This window comes from Podarcis liolepis (assembly GCF_965112155.1).
Source record: "Podarcis liolepis genome assembly, chromosome: 11".
In the NCBI taxonomy this organism is placed as follows: domain Eukaryota; kingdom Metazoa; phylum Chordata; class Lepidosauria; order Squamata; family Lacertidae; genus Podarcis; species Podarcis liolepis.
The window spans coordinates 3,978,921-4,000,635 of NC_139565.1; the positions used below are offsets into that span (position 1 = coordinate 3,978,921).

The 21,715-nt window shown below is 40.4% G+C and overlaps 2 protein-coding genes across 3 annotated transcripts in view; one reads left to right on the plus strand and one right to left on the minus strand.

The window, feature by feature from the left end:
• Positions 1-3,161, plus strand: part of VPS13A (vacuolar protein sorting 13 homolog A) — a 152,658-nt gene extending 149,497 nt beyond the window's left edge. For both annotated transcript variants that reach the window (XM_083464715.1, XM_083464716.1), the window contains exons 71-72: positions 936-1,010; positions 1,315-3,161. In XM_083464715.1, coding sequence (XP_083320841.1) covers positions 936-1,010; positions 1,315-1,365 — 126 coding nt within the window. In that variant the 3' untranslated portion in view covers positions 1,366-3,161. The remainder of the gene's footprint in view (positions 1-935; positions 1,011-1,314) is intronic.
• Positions 3,162-3,428: 267 nt separating this feature from the next.
• The window catches only part of LOC310688461 (guanine nucleotide-binding protein subunit alpha-14-like), a 36,233-nt gene continuing 17,946 nt past the window's right edge, over positions 3,429-21,715 (minus strand). Inside the window, exons 2-7 of the mRNA XM_083465022.1 lie at positions 18,841-19,025; positions 10,161-10,315; positions 7,270-7,398; positions 6,437-6,566; positions 5,629-5,782; positions 3,429-4,416 (exon numbers count right to left, since the gene is read on the minus strand). Coding sequence (XP_083321148.1) covers positions 4,226-4,416; positions 5,629-5,782; positions 6,437-6,566; positions 7,270-7,398; positions 10,161-10,315; positions 18,841-19,025 — 944 coding nt within the window. The 3' untranslated portion in view covers positions 3,429-4,225. The remainder of the gene's footprint in view (positions 4,417-5,628; positions 5,783-6,436; positions 6,567-7,269; positions 7,399-10,160; positions 10,316-18,840; positions 19,026-21,715) is intronic.

Genomic DNA, 21,715 nt, shown 5'->3' on the forward strand with positions numbered 1-21,715 from the left:
TGGAAGTTTACTTCTGTGATCTGCTGGACTTGGATATTCTGGCCTGGGTAGCCTCCCATTTTCACATGCAGCAGAATTGGTGCTCCCTACCTTCTGCCCCAATCCCATCCATTAGAGAAAGCCTTACACTCAATCGATGTGCAGCACACCCTTAAGGTATACATCATCCAGACAAAGGAGTTTAAATGTGTACACACACACACACACACACACACACACACACACACCATTTGTCTCCTTCCTACTGCTGCCAGCTACAATGATTATTGCTCTATGCTATCTTGGAGGATATGCATTTGCATCTTGATAGCCTGTGAGTCCCTTACAGTCCACTCAACCCAGGCCACAGCTGCATCTGCAGCCTTCTCCACTAATGCCCCTATTGGGGACATAGGCAGGGCAGCCACCTGGGCATGCCCCAGCACAAGGCACTATAAGATTGATCTGTATTCCTTGGCCGAGGCTTCCTTTGGCCACAAGCTCTTATAGCAGGGCCGCTAATGTTAGCTCAGGTTGCAGTTGGACCTGCCCTAATTGGGTAAGCTCTTTGAAATCCCAAGCCAGTGTCCCCCATGGCGCCAGTAGGAGATAGTACAATTGATACCGACTCAAAATGTAGGGCATCATGGAGTCATTGGAGCCACTCCCTAATATGGACTGCAACGTGCTAATTCGTAAGCCCTTTACAAAAAATAGTTAAATGTTTAAGAGGAAAGTGGGCACCTGTTATTTCCTTACTACTTGTGACTCCATTGACTGTTCGAGTTTGGCAAGTCCGCAAACCTGATTGGGAGCTGCCTCATGCTCACGGTGGAGTCAGTGTGCAGCCCACTATAAAGCTGTCAGCTGTATGCTGGGAAAGTAAAATAACAGAAGTATTACATTTCATTTTACCTTAGAAAGCCAAATTAATAGGAAACTTATTTATTTTGTAGGAACGAGTAAAGTCTGTATTCCATGCCAAAGAATTTGGAAAAATTATTAATTTTAAAACGCCAGATGATGCTAAGGTGAGTATCGAATACTACTGATCTAAATATGTTTACTTGAAAATAGTATACAACCATAGTCCTAGATTCAGATAACCAAAATGTTGATTGTGAGGGTGGCACCACACATGTGTGACAGTAGTTCTCAGATGTCACATTGATGCATGTATAGCCCAGCTGGGAGTCTGGCAGCAGCCCCAGAAAATGGGATTTGCCAACATGTGGACTGACTATATAGTTATATACTAATCTTCTATGCTATTAATATTTAGATGAATATGTTGACTTACTTTCATTGTCTAAATTTTCTCTCAAATTTTCATAGTGGGTTCTCTCAAAACTGGAAGAAGTGAGGGAGAACCATCCAAAATTGTGACCATTTGTGCAAGATTCCAAGATGGACAAAACAGAGAGTGCCAAATTCAACATTTTGATTGAAGCTTAGCATGTGACATTGCTAAGACTATGAAGGGGATTGTTGATGTCTTCTACATAGCCAGAGTAGGAAAAAATCTGCCATGGTCAGTGTCATTTAAACTGTTCTAGAGCTGAGAACCTCTGCCAAATTGTGGCTTACTGAGCTTTTTATTTATAAATAATACAGAGTTACTTATATCAGGAGTAAAAATGATGTTTTCATGCATATTCTGTCACATGATTTAAAAAGACTAAGTCTAGATTAATCTTGTGATTTTATGTGATAATCAGGGTTCCCCCACCATCTAAGCTTAATTTCTCCTGTCATCGGGATTTTAATTAATATGCTATAATTGCCACATTACATGTTAATATAATGTAATTCACTGAAATTCAGTTAAATTCTTCAGGGAAAGACTGATTTAACCAGCAATGCTCTTATATTATGAATGATCTTGCTGATCTGTTTATTCAAGAAGCCTTTTTATTTACCAATATATATATCATGAGGTTATTTAGTTTTTTTAATACAAATAAACAGTTTGTGGTACTGTAATATTATTTTTAACACTCACTTTTTATATGATGCAAAAAATTAGCAAGGTGTTCTGGTACCTCATGATGATGGGTAGATGTACACAGATAAACATGAATTATTGAAATGATAACCTAGGCAGGGATGTGTCTTTGCAGCAGTGCTTTGAATGGCATGATCTTTACTTTCAATACATAAAATTTTCAGCAAAGTCATCGAAACCTTCTAAAGATCATGTTTTGAAATGGTATATAAACCTAAGGAACACTCTTGAATGAAAAACTGTTTTGAGTGAGGGGAATCTAAATTTCATGCTCATGCTGAATGCATTGTCATTAATTTTAAAAAATTGAGAACATTCATTAACTTTGGGTTGCATCCAACTGTTTTTCTTAGAATAGACCCACTGAATTTTATGGACGTAAATTAGGCAAGTCTCTTAATTTCAGTGCGTCTGCTCAGAGTATGACTAACGTGGGAATACAACCCATTTCAGCATTTAAACCCAAAACAATTCATAAGATCTTTTTAGTTCTGCATGAAAACAAGAAGATTTCAGTATGTAGAGGGTTGCATACACATTTCTTTAAATTTGATTTTGCTAGGCTATACAATAATGCCTATAAATGCACATGTAGATGAAGAAATCACATCATAAAAGGGAAAAAGAATGCAAATGTATGTAAGTGTATTGCCTAATCCAGATTTGACTTGTTTGATGCATGTAGTAAATGTCTGCTCCAGAATATTCTTTCCAAACTCCTGTTTGGAGGATTGAGGTGAAAGAGATTGGCCCTCCTGAATTTGCTGGTGGTACTTAAACTCCTCAAACTGTAGCTTTGTTGTAAAAGCTAAATAAAGTAAATGGCATGCCAAATGTAATTGTATGTATTTATATAAAAGTCTTGCTTGCTCCATTATGTAACCACCTGAGGTGCTTAAAGGAATACATTGCAGTCTTCCCCATAACATTTTATTTCTTGCTATACAAAATGTATATTGAATTAATGGTTACTGGATATGCCAAAATATAACTTGTGTTGTGTCTCAAGAACATGAACAAACTCTTTCCAGATTCATTGGTTTAACTGACAGTCATATCATACTTGAGCATTGACACTTTGAGTTGTGGCCCTTAAGCTGCAGACCAACCATACAGATCACGCCTTCTAAATGTGTACAATAAAGAGTGTGATGCCTTCTAGGCTGGTTACACATTATTTTTGTTTGTGCTTATTAGATTTCTATCCCTGTGTCTGCTAGACCTGTAGAGAAAAACACATACATGTGCTGTCCCAAATACTGAGTTGGTTCACGTCATTTTTAAATTTTAGGAATGTTCACACAGTGAAGAGATGCTAATTGAATTACCACTCTGTCAAACATGGTATTCAACATGTTATCTTTCTTCAAACAGTTTATGCTGCATTACTTCATATGAAGGGGTGACATAGCAATAGTGTAAATGATGCCAAACAAGTGGTAGGTCTTAACTATATTTATTTATTAAATATAAAATAAAGGAAAAGCAAATAAAATGGGAAATGAACACTCACTGCCTTTGCCAAAAATGGCCACCAAAAGGTATGGTTCCCCCAATGGAACTGTTGAATGATAGATGCCATTCAGGGGTGCCTTGATACATTTTGGAGTTGAGAAAAGTGCACCCTTCCCTTCTCCAGTCACGGAAGCAGTTACTTTTTATAGGCTCCAGCAAAGGGCAGAAGGGAGCTTGTTTTTATTTATTTTTTAAATAACTTTGCCCCAAAGTATATAGAAAACAACAAATATTAAACATATTGGCAGCTAGCATTTTACTTATGAATCAAAAACTGCACAACAAGCTGCCATGTTTCAAGGAAAATATGATGTATGCCATGTCATTCAAAGAGGCTTTAAAAACCTAAAGAATTATATAAATATAGGCTATTTTTCATTCAGTGTAGTCATGTACCTTAGTCAAATGACAATATAGTATCCATTCTTCTGTAACTAAGACATCTCTGGCTAAAAGATTAACAAATGAATTAAATTAGCGGGTGCAGGGAGCATCTATAAATAAATGGCAGATATTTTTTCTTTAATCACCTCAAAACTAAAATTATGCACCTCAAATCAAAAACTGGGGAAAAAAAACATTTTGAAAGTGTGTACATTAAAAATCTGTAAGTATCATGTCTAAATTTCCATTTTTGTTAAGTGAATATTTTATGGTCAACAGGGACACAAACAATTGCTGCAAATACATACATGGAGTTTAAATACAATGCTGGGTCCCTGTGGTTTATGCCAGATTGAACTCCCTTAGATTCAGCTGTAGTATTGTGTCTCTGACAGCAGCAAAGACAAATCTAATGTTTTCTGTGTCTGTAGCACATGTAAAATGGGAATAAATCACTTTCTCTTTATCTGTATTCTGATCCTGGTATAACTTCAGAATGAACTCTCTGGCAGCTTTAACATCTTGCTTTGGTCCTGCTCAAAAGCAAAAAATGACACCATTAAACAGAGAGAGAGAGACTCATTGCAATCTTCAAATAAATTTCTATTTTCACTAGTGTATGCAGAGTTAATTAATTCCCATTAACTATTTTCAAATATACTAATACACACAGGTCCTGCTATCCAAACACAATGCATTCTCAGGAAATCATTTGTTAGGTGAGCGTTTGCATAACGAGTCAACGATTTACAATTATTCCTAGGGGAAAATTTCTACCATGTTCCCAACCACAGAATGTTTACCCCAAAATTTTGAAAAAACCCAGGAAAACCCACTGAAACCTTGCAAAAGGCAAGGAAAAGGATGCTCTCTTATTTGTCTGATCTTTCCCCCACCCACCATGGTTTTTGGTTGCCATGAACTAGCAAAACACAAAAAGTAAGTCTTGTTTTAGGCTGCTCATTTGTTTACAGTACTACAACTATGTCTGGCTGTCTTGATATCAGAATCTGTGATGCGTGTGTAGCGAGGTTTGGGTACTCATTCCTTATGTTTGGGTATGTAACAAGCGTTTGGACAGTAGGACGTGTGTGTAGTAACAAATGCTAACTTCCCACATTGGGAATATGGATGTGCATATAATTTTAATCATTTGCTTGCAAAAATAGGTACCGTATTTTTCGCTCTATAGGACACACTCGACCATAGGACACACCTAGTTTTAGAGGGGGAGAACAAGAAAAAAAAATTCTCTCCCTCTCTGCATAGCGCCCCTTCAGCAAAGCGGCAAGAGAAACGGAGCCCCTTCCATTTCTCCTCCTGCTTCGCTGAAGGGGCGCTGCGCAGAGAGGGAAAGCTGCGCAGCGCCTCACCAGTGAAGCGAAGCCAGGAGAGCAAGAGGGATTGGTGCGCACCAACCCCTCTCGCTCTCCAGGCTTCAGTGAAAGCAATGCGAAGCCTCCAGAGCATGGCAGGAGCGTTCCCTCTGCGCTTCGGAGGCTTCGCATTGCTTTCGCTGAAGCCATGGAGCCTGCATTTGCTCCATAAGACGCACACACATTTCCCCTTAATTTTTGGAGGGGGAAAAGTGCGTCCTATAGAGCGAAAAATACGGTAAATGTTGTCTGTTATAGTGCAGCCAACAACTGGGGTAGCTAACACTTCACATTAAAGTGCTGCTCATTAGTGAACTGACAAAGCAGCTACAATAATTGCTTATCAGATGTAAACCACAACTGGTTTACCTGTGAACTCTGGAAAATAGGTGCTTAAATGGGAATGCATAATCTTCTCTTCTAAAAGGTCTTTTTTATTTAAGAACAAGATGACTGAGGAGTTCAGAAACCAAGGGTATGTGATTATTGTTTGAAATAAAGCCTTGCTTTCTTCCAACCGATTCTGCAAGAAAAGTATGAAATGTTAGCAAAGTAGTCTTAAAGAAATTAGTGGGTGCTGGGCTGTATCCAACACTGATTTCTGCTTGTGTAACAGAACTTCACCTTCATACCACTGCTTACACAATGCCCCAGGGGTTTGGGGGACCCTCAAGAGCACATTCTGGGGGTGAATGGGGGAAGGAAATGCAGGGCAAGTCTATTGTGTGAGTGGGACTCTGCCTGTGCACCCCATTTCTGTGCTCAGATTATAGTATAATTATTTCATACCCAAAACCTATTCCCATCTATCCTTATTTTCTACCCAGAGGTGTTCCAAGTATAATTAATTATAACACTAGCTATTCTTCCAGTGCGGCAAACAAAGTGTAAATGGGGTGAAAGATAACCATGTTCACCACTTTGAGCTCCTTGGAGGAAAGGCAAGATATAAATGCAATAAAATAATATGAAATACAATGCAATGGATGCTATATGTGCAAGAATGAAAAACTAAGAGTGTGTCTGTTCCAGAATTTCGTCAGGATACACATACAAAAATTGGTATTGTTCATCGAACAGGAGAGGATGACCATTCTATGGAGAGATGCATTGAGAAAATAATCTGCCACAGTAAAATACACTAATTGAAATAATCTAGAGCACTCTGTTCTTTTACCTCATTGTTGGATTCTGCCAAGACTTGATCATATTCACTAAGAGCAACCAAGAATATTATTGAGGTAACACTTTCAAAGCAGTGTATCCATTTCCTTCTTTCTGATCTCTGTCCACCAACATCTACCATTCTGTAAATAGAAATAGGAGTAACTGTGTGCAATAAGCTTCCAGGGCACCAACCAAACAAAATACAGTGGTGCCCCGCAAGACGAATGCCTCGCAAGACAGAAAACTCGCTAGACGAAAGAGTTTTCCGTTTTGGAGGTGCTTCGCAAAACGAATCTCCTATGGGCTTGCTTCGCAAGATGAAAATGTCTTGCGAGTTCCTGCGGGGGTTTTTTCCTCCCCCCCCCCTTTTCTAAGCCGCTAAGCCGCTTATCAGCTGATCCGATAAGCCGCTAATAGTGCTAATACGCTAATCCGTCAATGGGCTTGCTTTGCAAGATGAAAAAACCGCTAGACGAAGAGAATCACAGAACGGATTCTTTTCGTCTTGCGAGGCACCACTGTAAACCCAACTCAACTTTGCTGTGAAGAAGACCTGATAGCTGAACAAACTATTTACAGTAACCTGAGATGCTGATAAAGTTGCTCCAGGACCAAACTCAGAAACCATGTTTAGAGGCTCACAAAAGCCCACATTCAAAAGAACTTTTTATAACCGCCGAACTCTTAAGGTTTAGATCAAAATCTAATTACGTCTGATGATAATAACGGCAACCAAGCCTTGTCCAGGATGAACTTTGCCCATTTGGTTCATATTTGGTGCTGCTGTACCTGGCTACTCAATACTGCTTTACCTCGATTAGTAATTTGCATAACCAAACTTACCTAAAAGTAACATTTTGCAACTCAAAAGGATATTCAATAATTCCAGTGGTTGGCACTCTCACTCTGAGAATATCTTGCTCGTTTGGCACAAATGATGGGGCAGCAATACGGTCAAAGTCTGAAAGGTAACTTCCAAGTCCAATACAGACACACTTATTTAGCAAAGTGTTACATGTTGTCATAAACAAATTAACACATGTTGAAATCAAATATTTATTTAAGTAGAAGATTAATTCACCAATAAATGAGAGCTAATACACCACACAAGGTAAAAGATTAAAGAACACGGACATTCTAGATTCAAAACTCAGTGCTACTGTTATTGCACAACTACCATTACACAAGACACTTTCAGCCACAGCGCTCCCCCCACCCCACCCCACCCCCAGTCCACCATGTATAAATAACAATAGTGGCCTATTTTCAGTTACACTATTTTAATTTTGAGCTGACTGTATCAAAAAGAAGCTTGTCAATTTATATTCACATTTTCCACACATTGTCCTCATTTACAAAGTACAGTGGTACCTCGCAAGACGAATGCCTCGCAAGACGAAAAACCCGCAAGACGAACGAGTTTTCCGATTTTTTGAGTCGTTCCGCAAGACAAATTTCCCTATGGGCTTGCTTTGCAAGACGAAACGTCTTGCGAGTTCTTGCGAGTTTGTTTCCTTTTTCTTAAAGCCGCTAAGCCGTTAATAGCCGCTAAACCGTTAATAGCCGTGCTTCGCAAGACGAAAAAACCGCAAGACGAAGAGACTCTCGGAACAGATTAATTTCGTCTTGCGAGGCACCACTGTAGTAAGTTTAAACATTTAAGTAAAGACCAACACAATTGCTATTTCATTGTATAAAAACTAAAATCCTAACCCAGCGGGGGGGGGGGGGGAGTGACAGTGCAGACCAAGATTGTAACTTAGTCTCCAAGCTCCTCTCTTTAGTTACTAGAATTCTTTTTTTTAAAAAAGAATAAAAGACTCAACAATTTCAGACTTAATGCAAGGGAATTAACATTTGCTTTAAACTAAGACGCTTAGAAACTATTCTGAGACTAGGAAAATAACCGGGCCTGAAAATCTGTTTGATGGAACTGATGATGGTGCCCTAAACTCCAAAACTATCCAAAGATGAAGAAGAGTTGCTCTCTGAGATCACATTGCAAATAACGCAAGAGGATCTAACTGAAATAATTAAGCCACCAGAGGAAAAGGTACATGAGGTTGCTGTGCAAAATTCTTTGCAGCACTATTGTGCTGTAAAAGATTGTATAATGAACCTGATCAGAGAAACTAAAGCCACTAAAATGCTGGCAAATTATATAAAGCAAAGTATTGCAGAAATGTGTTGAACCGAGTTTAATTTTGGAACAATGAAACCAAAAATGCCAGACTAGTCACTGTAAGAAAGTAGTATTATTTAACATATTAAATCCTAAGACCTCTACTATCCTGCACAGCCCCCAATTGCCAGACCCTTGACTATTCAAGCCTAACCCCTTCAGCTGAGCCAAAGACGTCTTGCTTGCCAAGCTCAGCCCTTGCTCCCCAGGGAGGTTCATAAAAAACTTTTTTTAAAAAAAATGCCTGCTCCAAAGGTCTTATCTTACTACACTAGGGATTATATAGCTATCTCTGAAATTTCCTGCATATCAGTTAATATCTTGAACCTCCTCCATGAAAACAGCTGTTTACGTTGCCGTTTTCCTATGGCTGAAATTTCAATTCAGTGGAGCAGGCATTTTTTTTTTTAAAAAAAAGTTTTTTATGAACTGCCCTACTACTCACAGTTCATTTGCTATCTGGATCATGCTTCACTAAGAAACTATAAACTCTTCTTATCTCGAGCAAAACCAAACTATTGTATTTAGCATAAAAACAAAACAAAAAACCCCACTCAATTTTCTACTAATATAATAAGAGAAATAGATTGTATGTATGTATGGGAAGAAGAATAGCTGCTTATCATTTCCTTACCCATAGAAAAGAAAACTAGTAATATTAAAACAAAACTGTTATTTGTTAATTTATCTACATGAAGAGACAGATGTGATTTCATGCCAAAATCTGAGTTACAAATTGGGGCAGGGGGAGAGTTGGCAGTACAACCCATCATAATAATACAATCTCGCAAAAGTGCCGAATGGTAGCAAGATTGCAGGGGCCTGCAGACACTCGCCCTGGGTCTGTGCTCCTTTGGAGAACTGAAGACACAAAGAAATATGATTTATTCACATATTTACACCTTCACTCTGCATGGAGGGATTCCAGCTCTTACAGCCTGGTCATCTCAAGAGGGGCTTGGAGTGTAGCCCTCCACTCCAAGGCATCTCTCCTACTAATTCTGCTGTTCCTTATTCAGTTGCATCCTAATGGTCAGTTCTTTTGGTGCTTTGGAGTACTAATGATTAGCCCCCCCAGGTGTCACCTAACAAAGGAGTTCCCCTGAGTTCCCACTTGTTGACTGACTAGGATTAAAGACTGGTACACACTTAGGACATTTACCTACGTTAATTAGCTCTTCAAATGCTAACTGCTGATGCTCAGAAGTGGGTCCACACATTCCAGTACACATGGATCTTGATTACATTTTCAAAGTATGACACAAGTCTTTACACAAACACTACTTAAACACCTCAACCCCTTTGCATAACCCCCTTTCTAATATCCATTGAGACAGTCTTATATCCCAGCATACATACAAGTAGGGCTCTTTTCCAGCTGGAACTCAGGAGGGCACCGTTGCCATTATAAGAAAGCAAGGGAGGTGCTCATAGTGAGTTCTGGCACCTCTTTTTCTTGAAAAATAGCACTTCATATAAATTTTAGTTAAATCCTAGTATTTACCAAACCTAAACATTTCAGACCAGAGATCTATTACTGTAAGATACATACTATTTAGCCGAGTCCGACAACTGGTATTCTCTTCGCCTATCATAGCATGCTTGGATTCCTGGATCCTCCCACAGCCTCTTAACGGCTTCCACAAGTTCTCTCTCCAGTGTTGTTACTGAGTCTACATTCAGCTCTTCAATCATCTGGCCAGCCTCCTGCAGGAGGGGGGAGGGGGGTAGTCAGGGATTTATAATCAATTTAGTCAACATGGAACTGCAAAATTAGACACTGCTGGGCATTCAAAGCACAACCAACAGTCCCAAATGCCAGGTTCATCCTTCATGCACTAACTTTGACCTAGAACCACTAGGTGGGTGGTGAGGGTGAGTGAAACAAAAATACGCTGCACGCTGTATATGACTGAATCAATGGGAAACAATGAACTCTTCTGTTGTTTCTGTGATGCATAAATAACATTACTGTTCCTACCTCATTATTTGGATGTTTAATTTATTTTTAAACACTTCTGAATTAGGTTATATACAGATGTACATAGCTTGATGGGAAGGTGTGCTGGGGAACTGCGCTCACTTTTGGTCAGGGGAAGATGAGCTCACCTTGCAGCAGGGGGGAAAATATACACTGGTTCTTGTACATAGATATATCAGATGTACGTACTCTATAACTGTGCAAGCTTAGAAAATGGACAGCAATGACAAGTAAATAATTCTGCAGTGGGACAATGGTCTGGACAATGCTTTTTTGTATTTAATTTTGGCCACTGTGACACAGGGATGAAAGTAGGCTTTATTTCACCTGGATCAAAAACCCAGTTTGGCACCCCCATGCGCATTTGTGTACACACACACACTTGGAGCCTCAATGGCACCTGGGGCAAAAAACATAACTAGCCCTGCCCCTCCATAGCTACGGCTCTGCTGTAACATACCAGGAAACTATCAGCTACTTCAATCCTAACATAAAAAGAAAGATCAGTCTTGCTGGATTATGTTTCCAACTGAGAGGTCTTTCACATGGTCAGTGGTGGAGCTTCAAGCTCAGGCAGGGGCGTGGGCAGCAGCCGCGATGGCACCCCACCAGGATGCCATTTAGTTCTTTTTATTGCAGAACTGCAGAAAAATACCATAGAGGCTTCCTCCCAAGCCAAATGCTAGAAAGTATTTCATGCTGAATCATTGACAATGTGCCTTCTCTTTAGTAGCAATATTCTGTGCACAAACATAGTTGACTATCAGTTTCCAAACATTCTGAATCTTGAGCAGCACATTAGATGTTTGCTTTTCCAAATATTTGATTTATTTCTGCTACCACAAGCCAAGAACAGCACACACAGAATCCCTAGTGAAAGATTGATGCTTCTTTTCAGAAATAATGGTCTGGTTTGGACCATCATTCCAGGCTTCATTAAATCATGGCCTTCCTTCACCCCTACCCTGCTCCTGCCATGTGCAAGGTTTAGAACAAAGATCTTGCTCTCCTTTAAGCATTTCCATCCTCTAACAACTTCCATCTGCACCATTATCTTGTAGGGAACTGAATGCCATTGTTGCTATTCTCTCTCCACATGTTGCACTAACCATTTTAGCAACATATAGCTCTGGATACTGCAGAACAAAAAAACTCATTGGGTTGCCTTAAAAGAGCCCTGGGTGAAGCTTCCAGACTGCAGGGGTCAGCAAGGTTCACCGGCCATGGGCCAGATCACTCCCATGGAGATTGTCCATGGGCCGGACTGGCGCAGTGCGATGCTGGAAATCGTTCCTGCGCATGCCCAGACACTGAAAATCACGCCTGCACAGATTTAATCTGGCCCCCATGGCAGTATATGTCCTGGGGTAAAATGGGGGGGAAAAGCTCAACAACTTTGGGGTTAAAGTTCACTTCATCAAATCTGGCCCTCTTTGAAAAAAGTTTGGGCTCCCCTGCTTGGGAGCTAAAATGACTAGAAAATTATCTTTGAAACAAAAATAAAATTGGAAAGAATCATGTTGAAGCTTAGGAGCAAATTTCCACGTCAGAACTCCTTGAAAGGGTTTGCACAAAACCAAGAAGGGGGTGATGTGTCAAAAATCCTCAAAGAGGGTCTTTTAATGATCCTGTGACCAAATAAATCCAATTCAAAACCTGACCTCAGGTCAATCGCTGAACATGGAAGTTCTACTTTTGATAAACAATTTGCTTTTATTGGAAAGGATGCTCGTTTTCCCTTTGGTCATACAGTCGTAATGCTTCTTAGGATTCAAATAATATATTTCCTACTTTTTATGCCCTTTACAAATAAATGTGTTGAGGAGTGTGGTGTGTGTGTGTGTGTACACAAACACGCATCTGGGGTGTGTGCCAAACTGGGTCTTTGACCTGGGTGACAGAAAGCCTATTTTCGGCCCTGCCTCAAGATCCCCCTGCCCTGCAATATGAGAATAATAGGAGTAGGTTGTTTTGAAGGGCTGCTGCAAGCATTACTATACATGTGAATTGGCTTGAATGCTAAAAAATGTACTATATAAGGATAACATATTTATATCACCATCAATGCCTCTATACCTCAACCTTGCATCTATAATATTGGGATAATATTATTGACTTATATCTCACATCCCTTTACTGTTGCTTTTGTTATTCTTGAATAAAAATATTGTGAGAGATGTACTAATTCTTAATAGACGTGCTGACTTTTCTAAAGTTTGAATCAATATTTTATTTTAGTATTTAGAGAAAGAGAAGCCGCTGTCTAACCATCCTTTGCAAGCTCCCTCTCCTTTCTCCGAGTGCTGATCTAAACAAGGGAGTTTCCTCCAATTGCCAGCCAGCCTGCAAGTAGAGAGCTGTGCTCACACAAAAGTTGCAAAGGTGCCAACTACACTGGGAGCATGCAATTTATATTTTAACAGCTCTACAACTGTGGCTCTCATTACACCGGCCTGCCTTTCTATGCAAAAGCTTTAGGGTTTCAGTGTATTTTGAGACTATACAGAAAGTCAGCAACAAAAAGTTGGAGATTATAGCCTAATGCAGGCATAGGGAAACTTGGCCCTCCAGATGTTTTGAGACTACAATTTCCATCATCCCTGACCACTGGTCCTGTTAGCTAGGGATGATGGGAGTTGTAGTCTCAAAACATCTGGAGGGCCGAGTTTGCCTATGCCTGGTCTATTGACACATTAGAAACTGAGGCTAAAACATGATCCCATTGATTAACTAAGATGGGGCTTATTAATTATTTATTCCATTCACTTCTAAAAGTCTGTATGTCAAATTGATTAATAGATACTAGATATCTATATAAAGTAAAAGCCTCAAAGGATTCAGTCAAGCGTTCAGGTATCTTCGTTGTCTTGGATGCTTTAAAAGCTTCAAGCCCAAATGCAGATGTCAGCAAATGCTGTAATTGTAAAAACTGCCACTGTGTCATTCCCTCTAAGCGATACTTTAATTTTAAGGTAGCATATGTAAAAAAAAAAAATCATTGTTCTCATCTATTAATTTATCTATAGATAACATACCTGCATCCATCCAATTTTTCCATACTACCATTTCCCACCCAATTTTTAAAGTTGGATTTCCCCATAGGGTCAATTTATTGTGAGAAAATTGATCACGTTTATTTTTACTAGCCATCATATTCCATATATTTCCTGACTCATCAAAATCCTGGAGAGGCTGTGATGGAAGTGTCCCAAAATCCAACTCTTCTGGACAACAATCATACAAGAAATATGCAAAATAACCAAACAGGTATTAGAACTCACCCAGAACTGCTGCTTTTGAACATTTTCCAAGATGATAATGCCCACTCACATTATAAAGAGCTTATAACCCACCTACTTGCAGCAGCCAGAAGCATCATAGCCAGACACTGGAGAGACCTGTCAGGAGTGGACCAGTGGTACCATATCATATGGGAAACAACCTTACTGGAAAAGCTAACCAACAGACTGAAACGAACACAGTGACAAATAGAAGAGGACACCTTCGTCCCAGTATGGCTCCCATTTATCACATACACAGCCCAACAAGACAACAAGAAGAATCCACTGACAGCATACAAATCAATATGGCTAACTTGACCCAACAATCACCCCCTTCACAAATGCGAACAAACCTCACTGCAGCCAAACACAGACAACCAACCACACCCTGGGCCCCCCAATCCCTCTCAGCACTAAGGAAATATAATAAGCGAATAGACAGCGAACCTACCCAGTTGATGCTGACACAAAACCCCACATGTACACTATAGAAAAGAATATAAGTTTCACCATCCCACCCCCACCCCTTTCTCTTCTTCCCCAACCTTATACTGTATACAACACTAATGTCTCATATCAAATGTAACCGATCTGTAGAAAAGACTCCACAACATGAAAAAAGAGACAATGCATGTACTTTTGTAAGCCAAGAAAACCTTCGTAAAATTATTTAATACTGGGACCCATTGCCCTGTCCTTTAAACGACTGGCCAAGATCTTGCCTGCTTTTTCACTGTTTTCCCAAAATTTCTGCTTTGTACATGCAAGCATGAATTTTGTCTGCTGTGATAAAAGTATTATTTAATTCATATATTTTTTTGTACAAAAACTTAAACAAATGTGAACATGTCTCCACTTTACTCTTTTCCTTAAAAAAGAACATGCAGGGCTCCTTCCTTTTGTACATGTTTAAGTCCCTAAGTAACCCAGTCTTCCATTCTAATGAACAGGGATACACTAGGGCACTGGCCTAAATGTCTTGAAACGTTCTGGCAGAACATTCTCCACTTAAGATTCTAGTTTCTCAAAGAAAACAATCTAAAACCAGATGCACCTAGTATTTATTCATTATCAAAGAAGTCTTAGCAGTCCCTTTTTCCAAAGTCAGTTGTTTAATTTGTTTTTAGTTTGTATCAAGTGAACATTGGAAGAAGTCACTCCACTTTTATTATTTAGCTATACAATCAGTGCCAGATTCACGTATAAGCTAAATAAGCTATAGCTTAGGGCTCCACTCCCTTGGGAGCCCCCAAAATATTTAAAGGGGGAAAAAACCTGGGTGTACATTTCCAAAATATAAGATAAGTTCAAAAATTACTTTGATAAAGACTCTCCTCCCTGAAAGAGAGGGGAGGGGTTGTGGTCGGGAGCCCGAGCACCGCCTAGCAGGGGGCGTGGCCCCCTGCCTCCAGTTCACCTGGCTGGCGCTCACGCCCCCCCGGTGGCCACCCAACCAGGTGCCACGGTGGGGGCGTGTTCAGCAGCCTTTTGCTGCAGCGCCAGCCTTTCCCCGGCCTCATTCTTCGTCGTCGCCCCATCGCGAGTCACCCATCCTCCACTCCCTTTTAGTTAGGGCTTAGGTCTTTGGCCTTGCTATGGACCTTAGGTTGGTCGCCCTGGTTGACCAGGGGGCCTGGTAGGAATTTTTCCATTTGGCATTAGGCTTTTTGGTTTTTTCGCCTACCTCGTAGCAATCGTCACAACTTTTTATGGTATTGGTGGGTAGGTTAGGCATTGGAATAATGTGTTGTGGTGTGTCGAAGTGCTAGGTGTGGCCATCGCCTATGCCTTCAATTTTAGGGGTATTCCGTTAAAGGAATCTGGGGGTCGTGTATTCCGTCCGATGCCTGCTTGGCGGGAGGCCTTGGCACGACCCTCGGTGACAGCAGGGGTGAGCCTGTAGTTGGATTAGCATCAACAGGCTCCACCTACTGGTGAATAACCCACTTGTTTCGATCCAATGCCTAAGCCAATACCTTTTCATTGCTGTAACCAATAAAGTTGTGGCCTTTTCTTGCCCATTAACCATATATCACGTGTCCTTGTGTCTTCATTTCACTACGCGGGGGTCGGATCCTCGAACCACAAAATACTATTTTGTTATGTGCAAATGGCTTTAGATACCTATTAGGTCCATAAATTACCATATAGCATATATTCAACACAAAAAACAGCAACAATTTGTTGTTGACAAATGGCAGCTGGACATATAAACGGCCCCATTACCTTCAGTAGCTTAGGGCTTCATCAAACCTAAATCTGGCCCTGCATACAATTGATTGAATTCAATGTGAACCACACCAGTATGTTTGGAAGCTATTTATGGTGGGATTTGTAAAAATAAAAATATCCAAAGCCCCTTTACTTGTTCTAGTTTGACAATTACTGGTATATTTGAGTGGTTTTCAAAGTGAAACCACCCAATGGCAAATTATTATTTATTTCCTTAACCAACTTCTTAGTTCCAGTGCCTGACTATCGTACAGCACTCACTGACTTCTTTTTATAAAAACAACAACCAAGCACACAGGACAGAATTCATATTCCTAGATGGGCCTTTAATGTGATTTAATTGCATTCACCCTCTGCTTGAAAGCCACATTGCATTTTCAACAGGCACAAGGTGTGATGCCTCTTAGCGGATAAACACAGGTAGCACTTCACGTTTGCATGCAAAGAGGTCTCAAGAAAGACCTCATAAATTCTGGCATATAATTCTGATTTGTAGGGCAAATGCAAACCACCATTTGCTCAAAAACAGGAGGGAAGGGAGACAATCATGGCATGGATTGGAGGGTGAGCGGGAAATTCTCCCCAAAATTCTCACCTCTGCCTTAAATCCTAGTCTGCTGATTTGCATACCTATATCTAAATCAGCCTAACTTGAGAATCCATCTTAACTTTACGTTCCAACCACACCACTTTGTAAGTAACAATCACAGACATGTATTTGCCATACATACTTTTGGCACAAGTATTATGTTTCAGTACAAAGATGCAGAATTTGGAATTGTGTGGGGAGGGACATGCAATTATGCTGTTGAATAAATAACTGGTGTCATTTCATTTGTTGCAATTTGAGCCCACTTTAACTGAAATGTTTTTCTGGAAGTTTTAATATTTATTGTGAAATTATCCACCATCTGGAAAGGGTTGTGGAATTCTGGAATGTGTTTCACAGGGAGCATTACTGCCACCACAACAATTTTCATTCACTTACTATTATTTGTTCAGATTGATCAACATTTTCCCTGTGCTTTGTATTATCAGATGTATTCTGGTAAATTTCTATGTCTCAACAACATAGAATTGTAGAGTTTATCTAGTCCAACCCCCTGAAATGCAGGAATCTCAGGAAAAGCATCCATGACAGACGGCCATCCAACCTCTGCTTAAAAACCTTCAAGGAAGGAGAGTCCACAATCCCCAGAGGGTTGTTCCACAGTCAAACAACCCTTACTGTCAACCTAATGCAGATTAGGTTGCAATTGTGTAGTCACTTACCTGGGAGTAAATCCCACTAAACTGTAATAAATGAATTACATATCCCTAAATATGCTACAAGTAAAAATATGAAATTATGAGAGCCATAAGAACAAAACAAAAAACAAAAAAAGAGTTACTCTGTTCTCAGCATCCTTGGACTTCACAAGCTAGTTCAAGCTTCTTAGTCACAACGCAGAACCCATGCTATCATTCAACGACACCTTACAGATGCCAGACAATTTGTTTCATGATATCAAACTCTCTCATGTGATAAGATTGGCAGAGAGGCGACTCTTGATAGTTCTATCACCCTTGGAAGCTTGGAGTGGAGGCCTGGGAAAGGGCATTCTCTCTGGCCACCCCTAGTCTGCGGAATTCCATCTTCAAAGAGGTGGATGTGGCATAGGGTTGCCATATTTCAAAAAGCAAAAAAGATGACACATTTGTAGGCGAGTTGAGGTGAGGGGGGAGAGAAAGAAAGAAAGAAAGAAAGAAAGAAAGAAAGAAAGAAAGAAAGAAAGAAAGAAAGAAATAGTAAAATAAAAATAATAGAGAAATAAAAAGAGTAATAGTGGGCACTGCCATGTTCAGTCTCCTCTGCACTCTGTCGCCTCCACCAGTATTGCTGCCAGTGCTGCGCGCCTCTTTCCCCGGCTCAGGCTGGCAGTGGCAATGTCTCAACACTCCCACCCACCAGCCAAGTCAACACCGGGCGGTGCTTGCCAGCCACACGAGTCTGGGAGCGCCCCACATGTCAATGGGCAACCACCACTGGAAGAGCCGTCCACACCCCGGAGGATGCGGGGTGGGCACCAGCTGTGGGCAGCCCCACTGGGGCAGCCGAGTGGCACACACACCCTTCTGCCTGCCCTGCCCTTCTAGGCTCTGGCACTGTGTACCCAGCTTCCTGCGTTGGTGGCCTGGGCTGAGAGAAGCTCTATATGCGTCAGCCACTGCCATCCTAAGCCTACGCTGCCTGATGGCTCTCCTCCAATGGCTTTCCTCCTTCCGATGGCTGCTCTGCATGCTCTCCTGCAGCCAAAGCAACCACTGCACACAATGCTTCTGCTTCCAGGGCACAGGAAGTGCCGCATTCCACCCCTCAGCAAGCCACCCCCTAAAAAACCCTGGACATTTCCTGAAAAAGGTAAAATTATTCCACCCGGATGGCCATATTGACCCCCCAAAAGAGGACATGTCCAGGAAAACCTGGACATATGGCAACTTAATTGTGTTGCTTTTTTGTCATGTGCCAAAGACACACTTCTTTCCTGAAGTCACATGTATATTTGCATTGTGTTAGCGGGCACAAAGATTATGGGAAAGACTGGGGAGAGAAGAGACGGCATATGCTAGATTCTCTGGCCAAGGTTTAAAACTAAGAGCATAAGAGGTGGGAATGTACATTCAATGAACTGTTATTTTGGGAATTTCAACTGCTGTATTTCCTGTGTTATTGACACCAATAAAGAAGAGTTTTGTACCTTATTATGCTCAGATGAGTATGGAATTTGTAAAGTATCCATAGCTCTGATCATAGTTTGCATAGCGGAAAATATGTTTTGATAAATCAATTTTGTGAAGCCTTTCCGGTCTTCTTCCGTATAGCCTGATCCGTGAATAATCCTCATCTGCTTAATAAATGTACTCTTTCCGCTTTCTCCTGTACCTGCAAGAAAGCACAAGAAGAAAGCGTATCTTTAAAATTAAACACACCAGAGCACAGAGAGCACCAGCTTCACAGCATCAGAAGAGAAGAATCAACAAATTCTTTTGATGTATCAAAATCAAGTTATGCCCACAATGGTCTGTGTAAGCATGATATTTGTAAATAAATTAAGTGAGCCCTAAAAGCAGTTCATAAAACACCCATATAGACAATATTAAACAAAATAATAAAATTAATATGCATATATGTCACCATAAATCTTGATTAAAGAACACAGTACCAATAAAATTTCCTGATTGACACCCAAAAGCCTGGAGCAACAAGCATGCTTTTAAAATCCTTCTAAACATTCCTATGCCCTGCTTGCTGTACATCTTGAGGAAGAAGATTCCTTAGGAAAGGCCCATTTAGAGAAAGCTCCAATTACACAGAAGGCTCCTAAGAGTGCTGCTGCTCCACTCACAGACATGACTCCTGACATAAGAGAAAGGGAGGTGGTTTTTGCCAGTACCCCCCTCCTGCTGCAGACCCCTCCTCCAAAATATCTGTCCAAGAGGATTAGCAGACCCTCTCCAACAGTATGTAATATGGCATAGAGTGCTGCAGATGGAAATGAAAATCCCTGCAGATTCAATGAAGATCCCTCCCCAATGAGAAACCAAACTTCAGGCAGCTTTACTAATACGTTATTATGCCCATACACACCAAAGAGTGGTAGTACACAGTGTTAATGCCTAATTTACTTGGATGGGCAGGAGTGCAAGGGAGCTTGCAAAGGATGGTTAGACAGGGGCTTCTCTTTCTCTAAATACTAAAATAAAATATTGATTCAAACTTGCATCCTGAATAGAACATAAGACGTGAGTGTTTGTCTGCGCGTGCGGGCGTGTTGCAATTCGCCGTTTCTGTGCATGCGCGTGACATCATTTTGACCGTCTGTGCATGCACGAGCGGCGAAACCCGGAAGTAACGCGCTCCGTTACTTCTGAGTCGCCACGGAGTGCAATCTGAAAATACTTATCCTGACGTGTATTTATCCCAAGGTATGACTGTACTTATATTAATTATCTCAGTCGCTGTGGTTATGATTCTTGTGTTTTGTCCATGGTTCTTATTGATTCTGGAATTGTTATACTTGACTGATTTGTTTGATTATGTTTTATAACTGTTTTTATTTCTTTGAACTGCATGTCCCCCCAAAACCTCTATTATGGGGTGACTCAGAAGTACAATAAATAAATAAAACCATTATACCACTTCATTGCCTTAAGGCAAGGGGGAAGAGTCATAGCTCAATGGCAGAACACCTGCTCTGGAGTAAGACTAGCCCAGGTTCATTCTCTGGCTGGAAAAGACATTTGCCTGGGATTCTGCATCACCACCACCAGTCAGTGCAGACAGAGCTGACCTGGGTGGACCAATGATCTCACTTGGGACAAGGCAACTTCATGGAACCATAATGCACCAATTCATCTTTTATTCAATCAACAAAGCTCCATAATTCCTATAATTCTCATTGTAGTTCTCATTATTATAATCATGGCATTGTTTAGTATAATACCTATGGTTTTACAAACAGTAGACTTTGTTCTTTCCACAAGAGTCTTCTAAGACAGAAGATGACCAGTTGAGGGCAGAAAAAATTATAAACCACAGAATAGATGTTCAAGAGTAATGCAGCCAGAGGACACCAGTGTTTCGTCCGCCGCCAATTAATTGGAATTGTGTCTGTCAAGGAACCAGAAATGGGTACAGGTAGAAAGTGCCCACACAGGACCATCAGCTCATGCTCATGCCTCACACGGAACAAGAAAAGGTGGGCAACCCATTTTTAAAAAGTAACGTTGATGGTGTGGCAGAATTGGAACTCAGGATTGGCTCCTAGGCCTTCACCATTGATGTCTCTGCTAGATCACCCCTTGTTTAAACATGCAGCTCCACCCTTAAATCTACATAATTAATTTAACTGATTTTATATGTACTGCTTTTTGTATTTTTATTGTTGCTGCAATAATTGCTTTTGTTTCTGATGTTTTTAATCTGTTTTATATTTGTTTTTTGGTTCTCTTTTGTAGGCTATCTTGTAAAATCTAAATTAATAACATTTATTTTAAAAAGAAAGAAGAAGAACCAGAAATGCCCACTCTCACTCTGGCAGTCATGTTATTTCATACATTTTTGAAGGAAAAATAAAAGACGCTTGTCAGTATCACTACTGACCTATTAACCAAACTACTTAGCATTTCCCACATGCCACCACTAGAGGTCATAAAGTACCTTAATGCAGAAATAAAAAGGTAAAAAGGACCCCATCCCTGACCATTAAGTCCAGTCGTGAACTCTACAGGTCGGAGTGAAACAATATAAACTGAAAGCTTTTGCAGATGATTTGGTTTTAACATTACAGGAGCCAGAATCTAGCATAAAAAGAGTATTAGAACTGATTCATGAGTTTGGTCGGGTGGCGGGATTTAAGTTGAATAAGCAAAAAACCAAGGTTTTTGGGGAAAACTTGACATCTTCAGAAATAGATGGGTTTCAGAAGGAGACAGAACTAAGTGTGGTAAAGAAAGTGAAATACCTAGGGGTTCATCTGTCTGCTAAAAATTTGAATTTATTTAAAGACAATTATGAAAAATGTTGGTCGGAAATCAAAAAAGATTTGGAAACATGGTCAAGATTGAAACTTT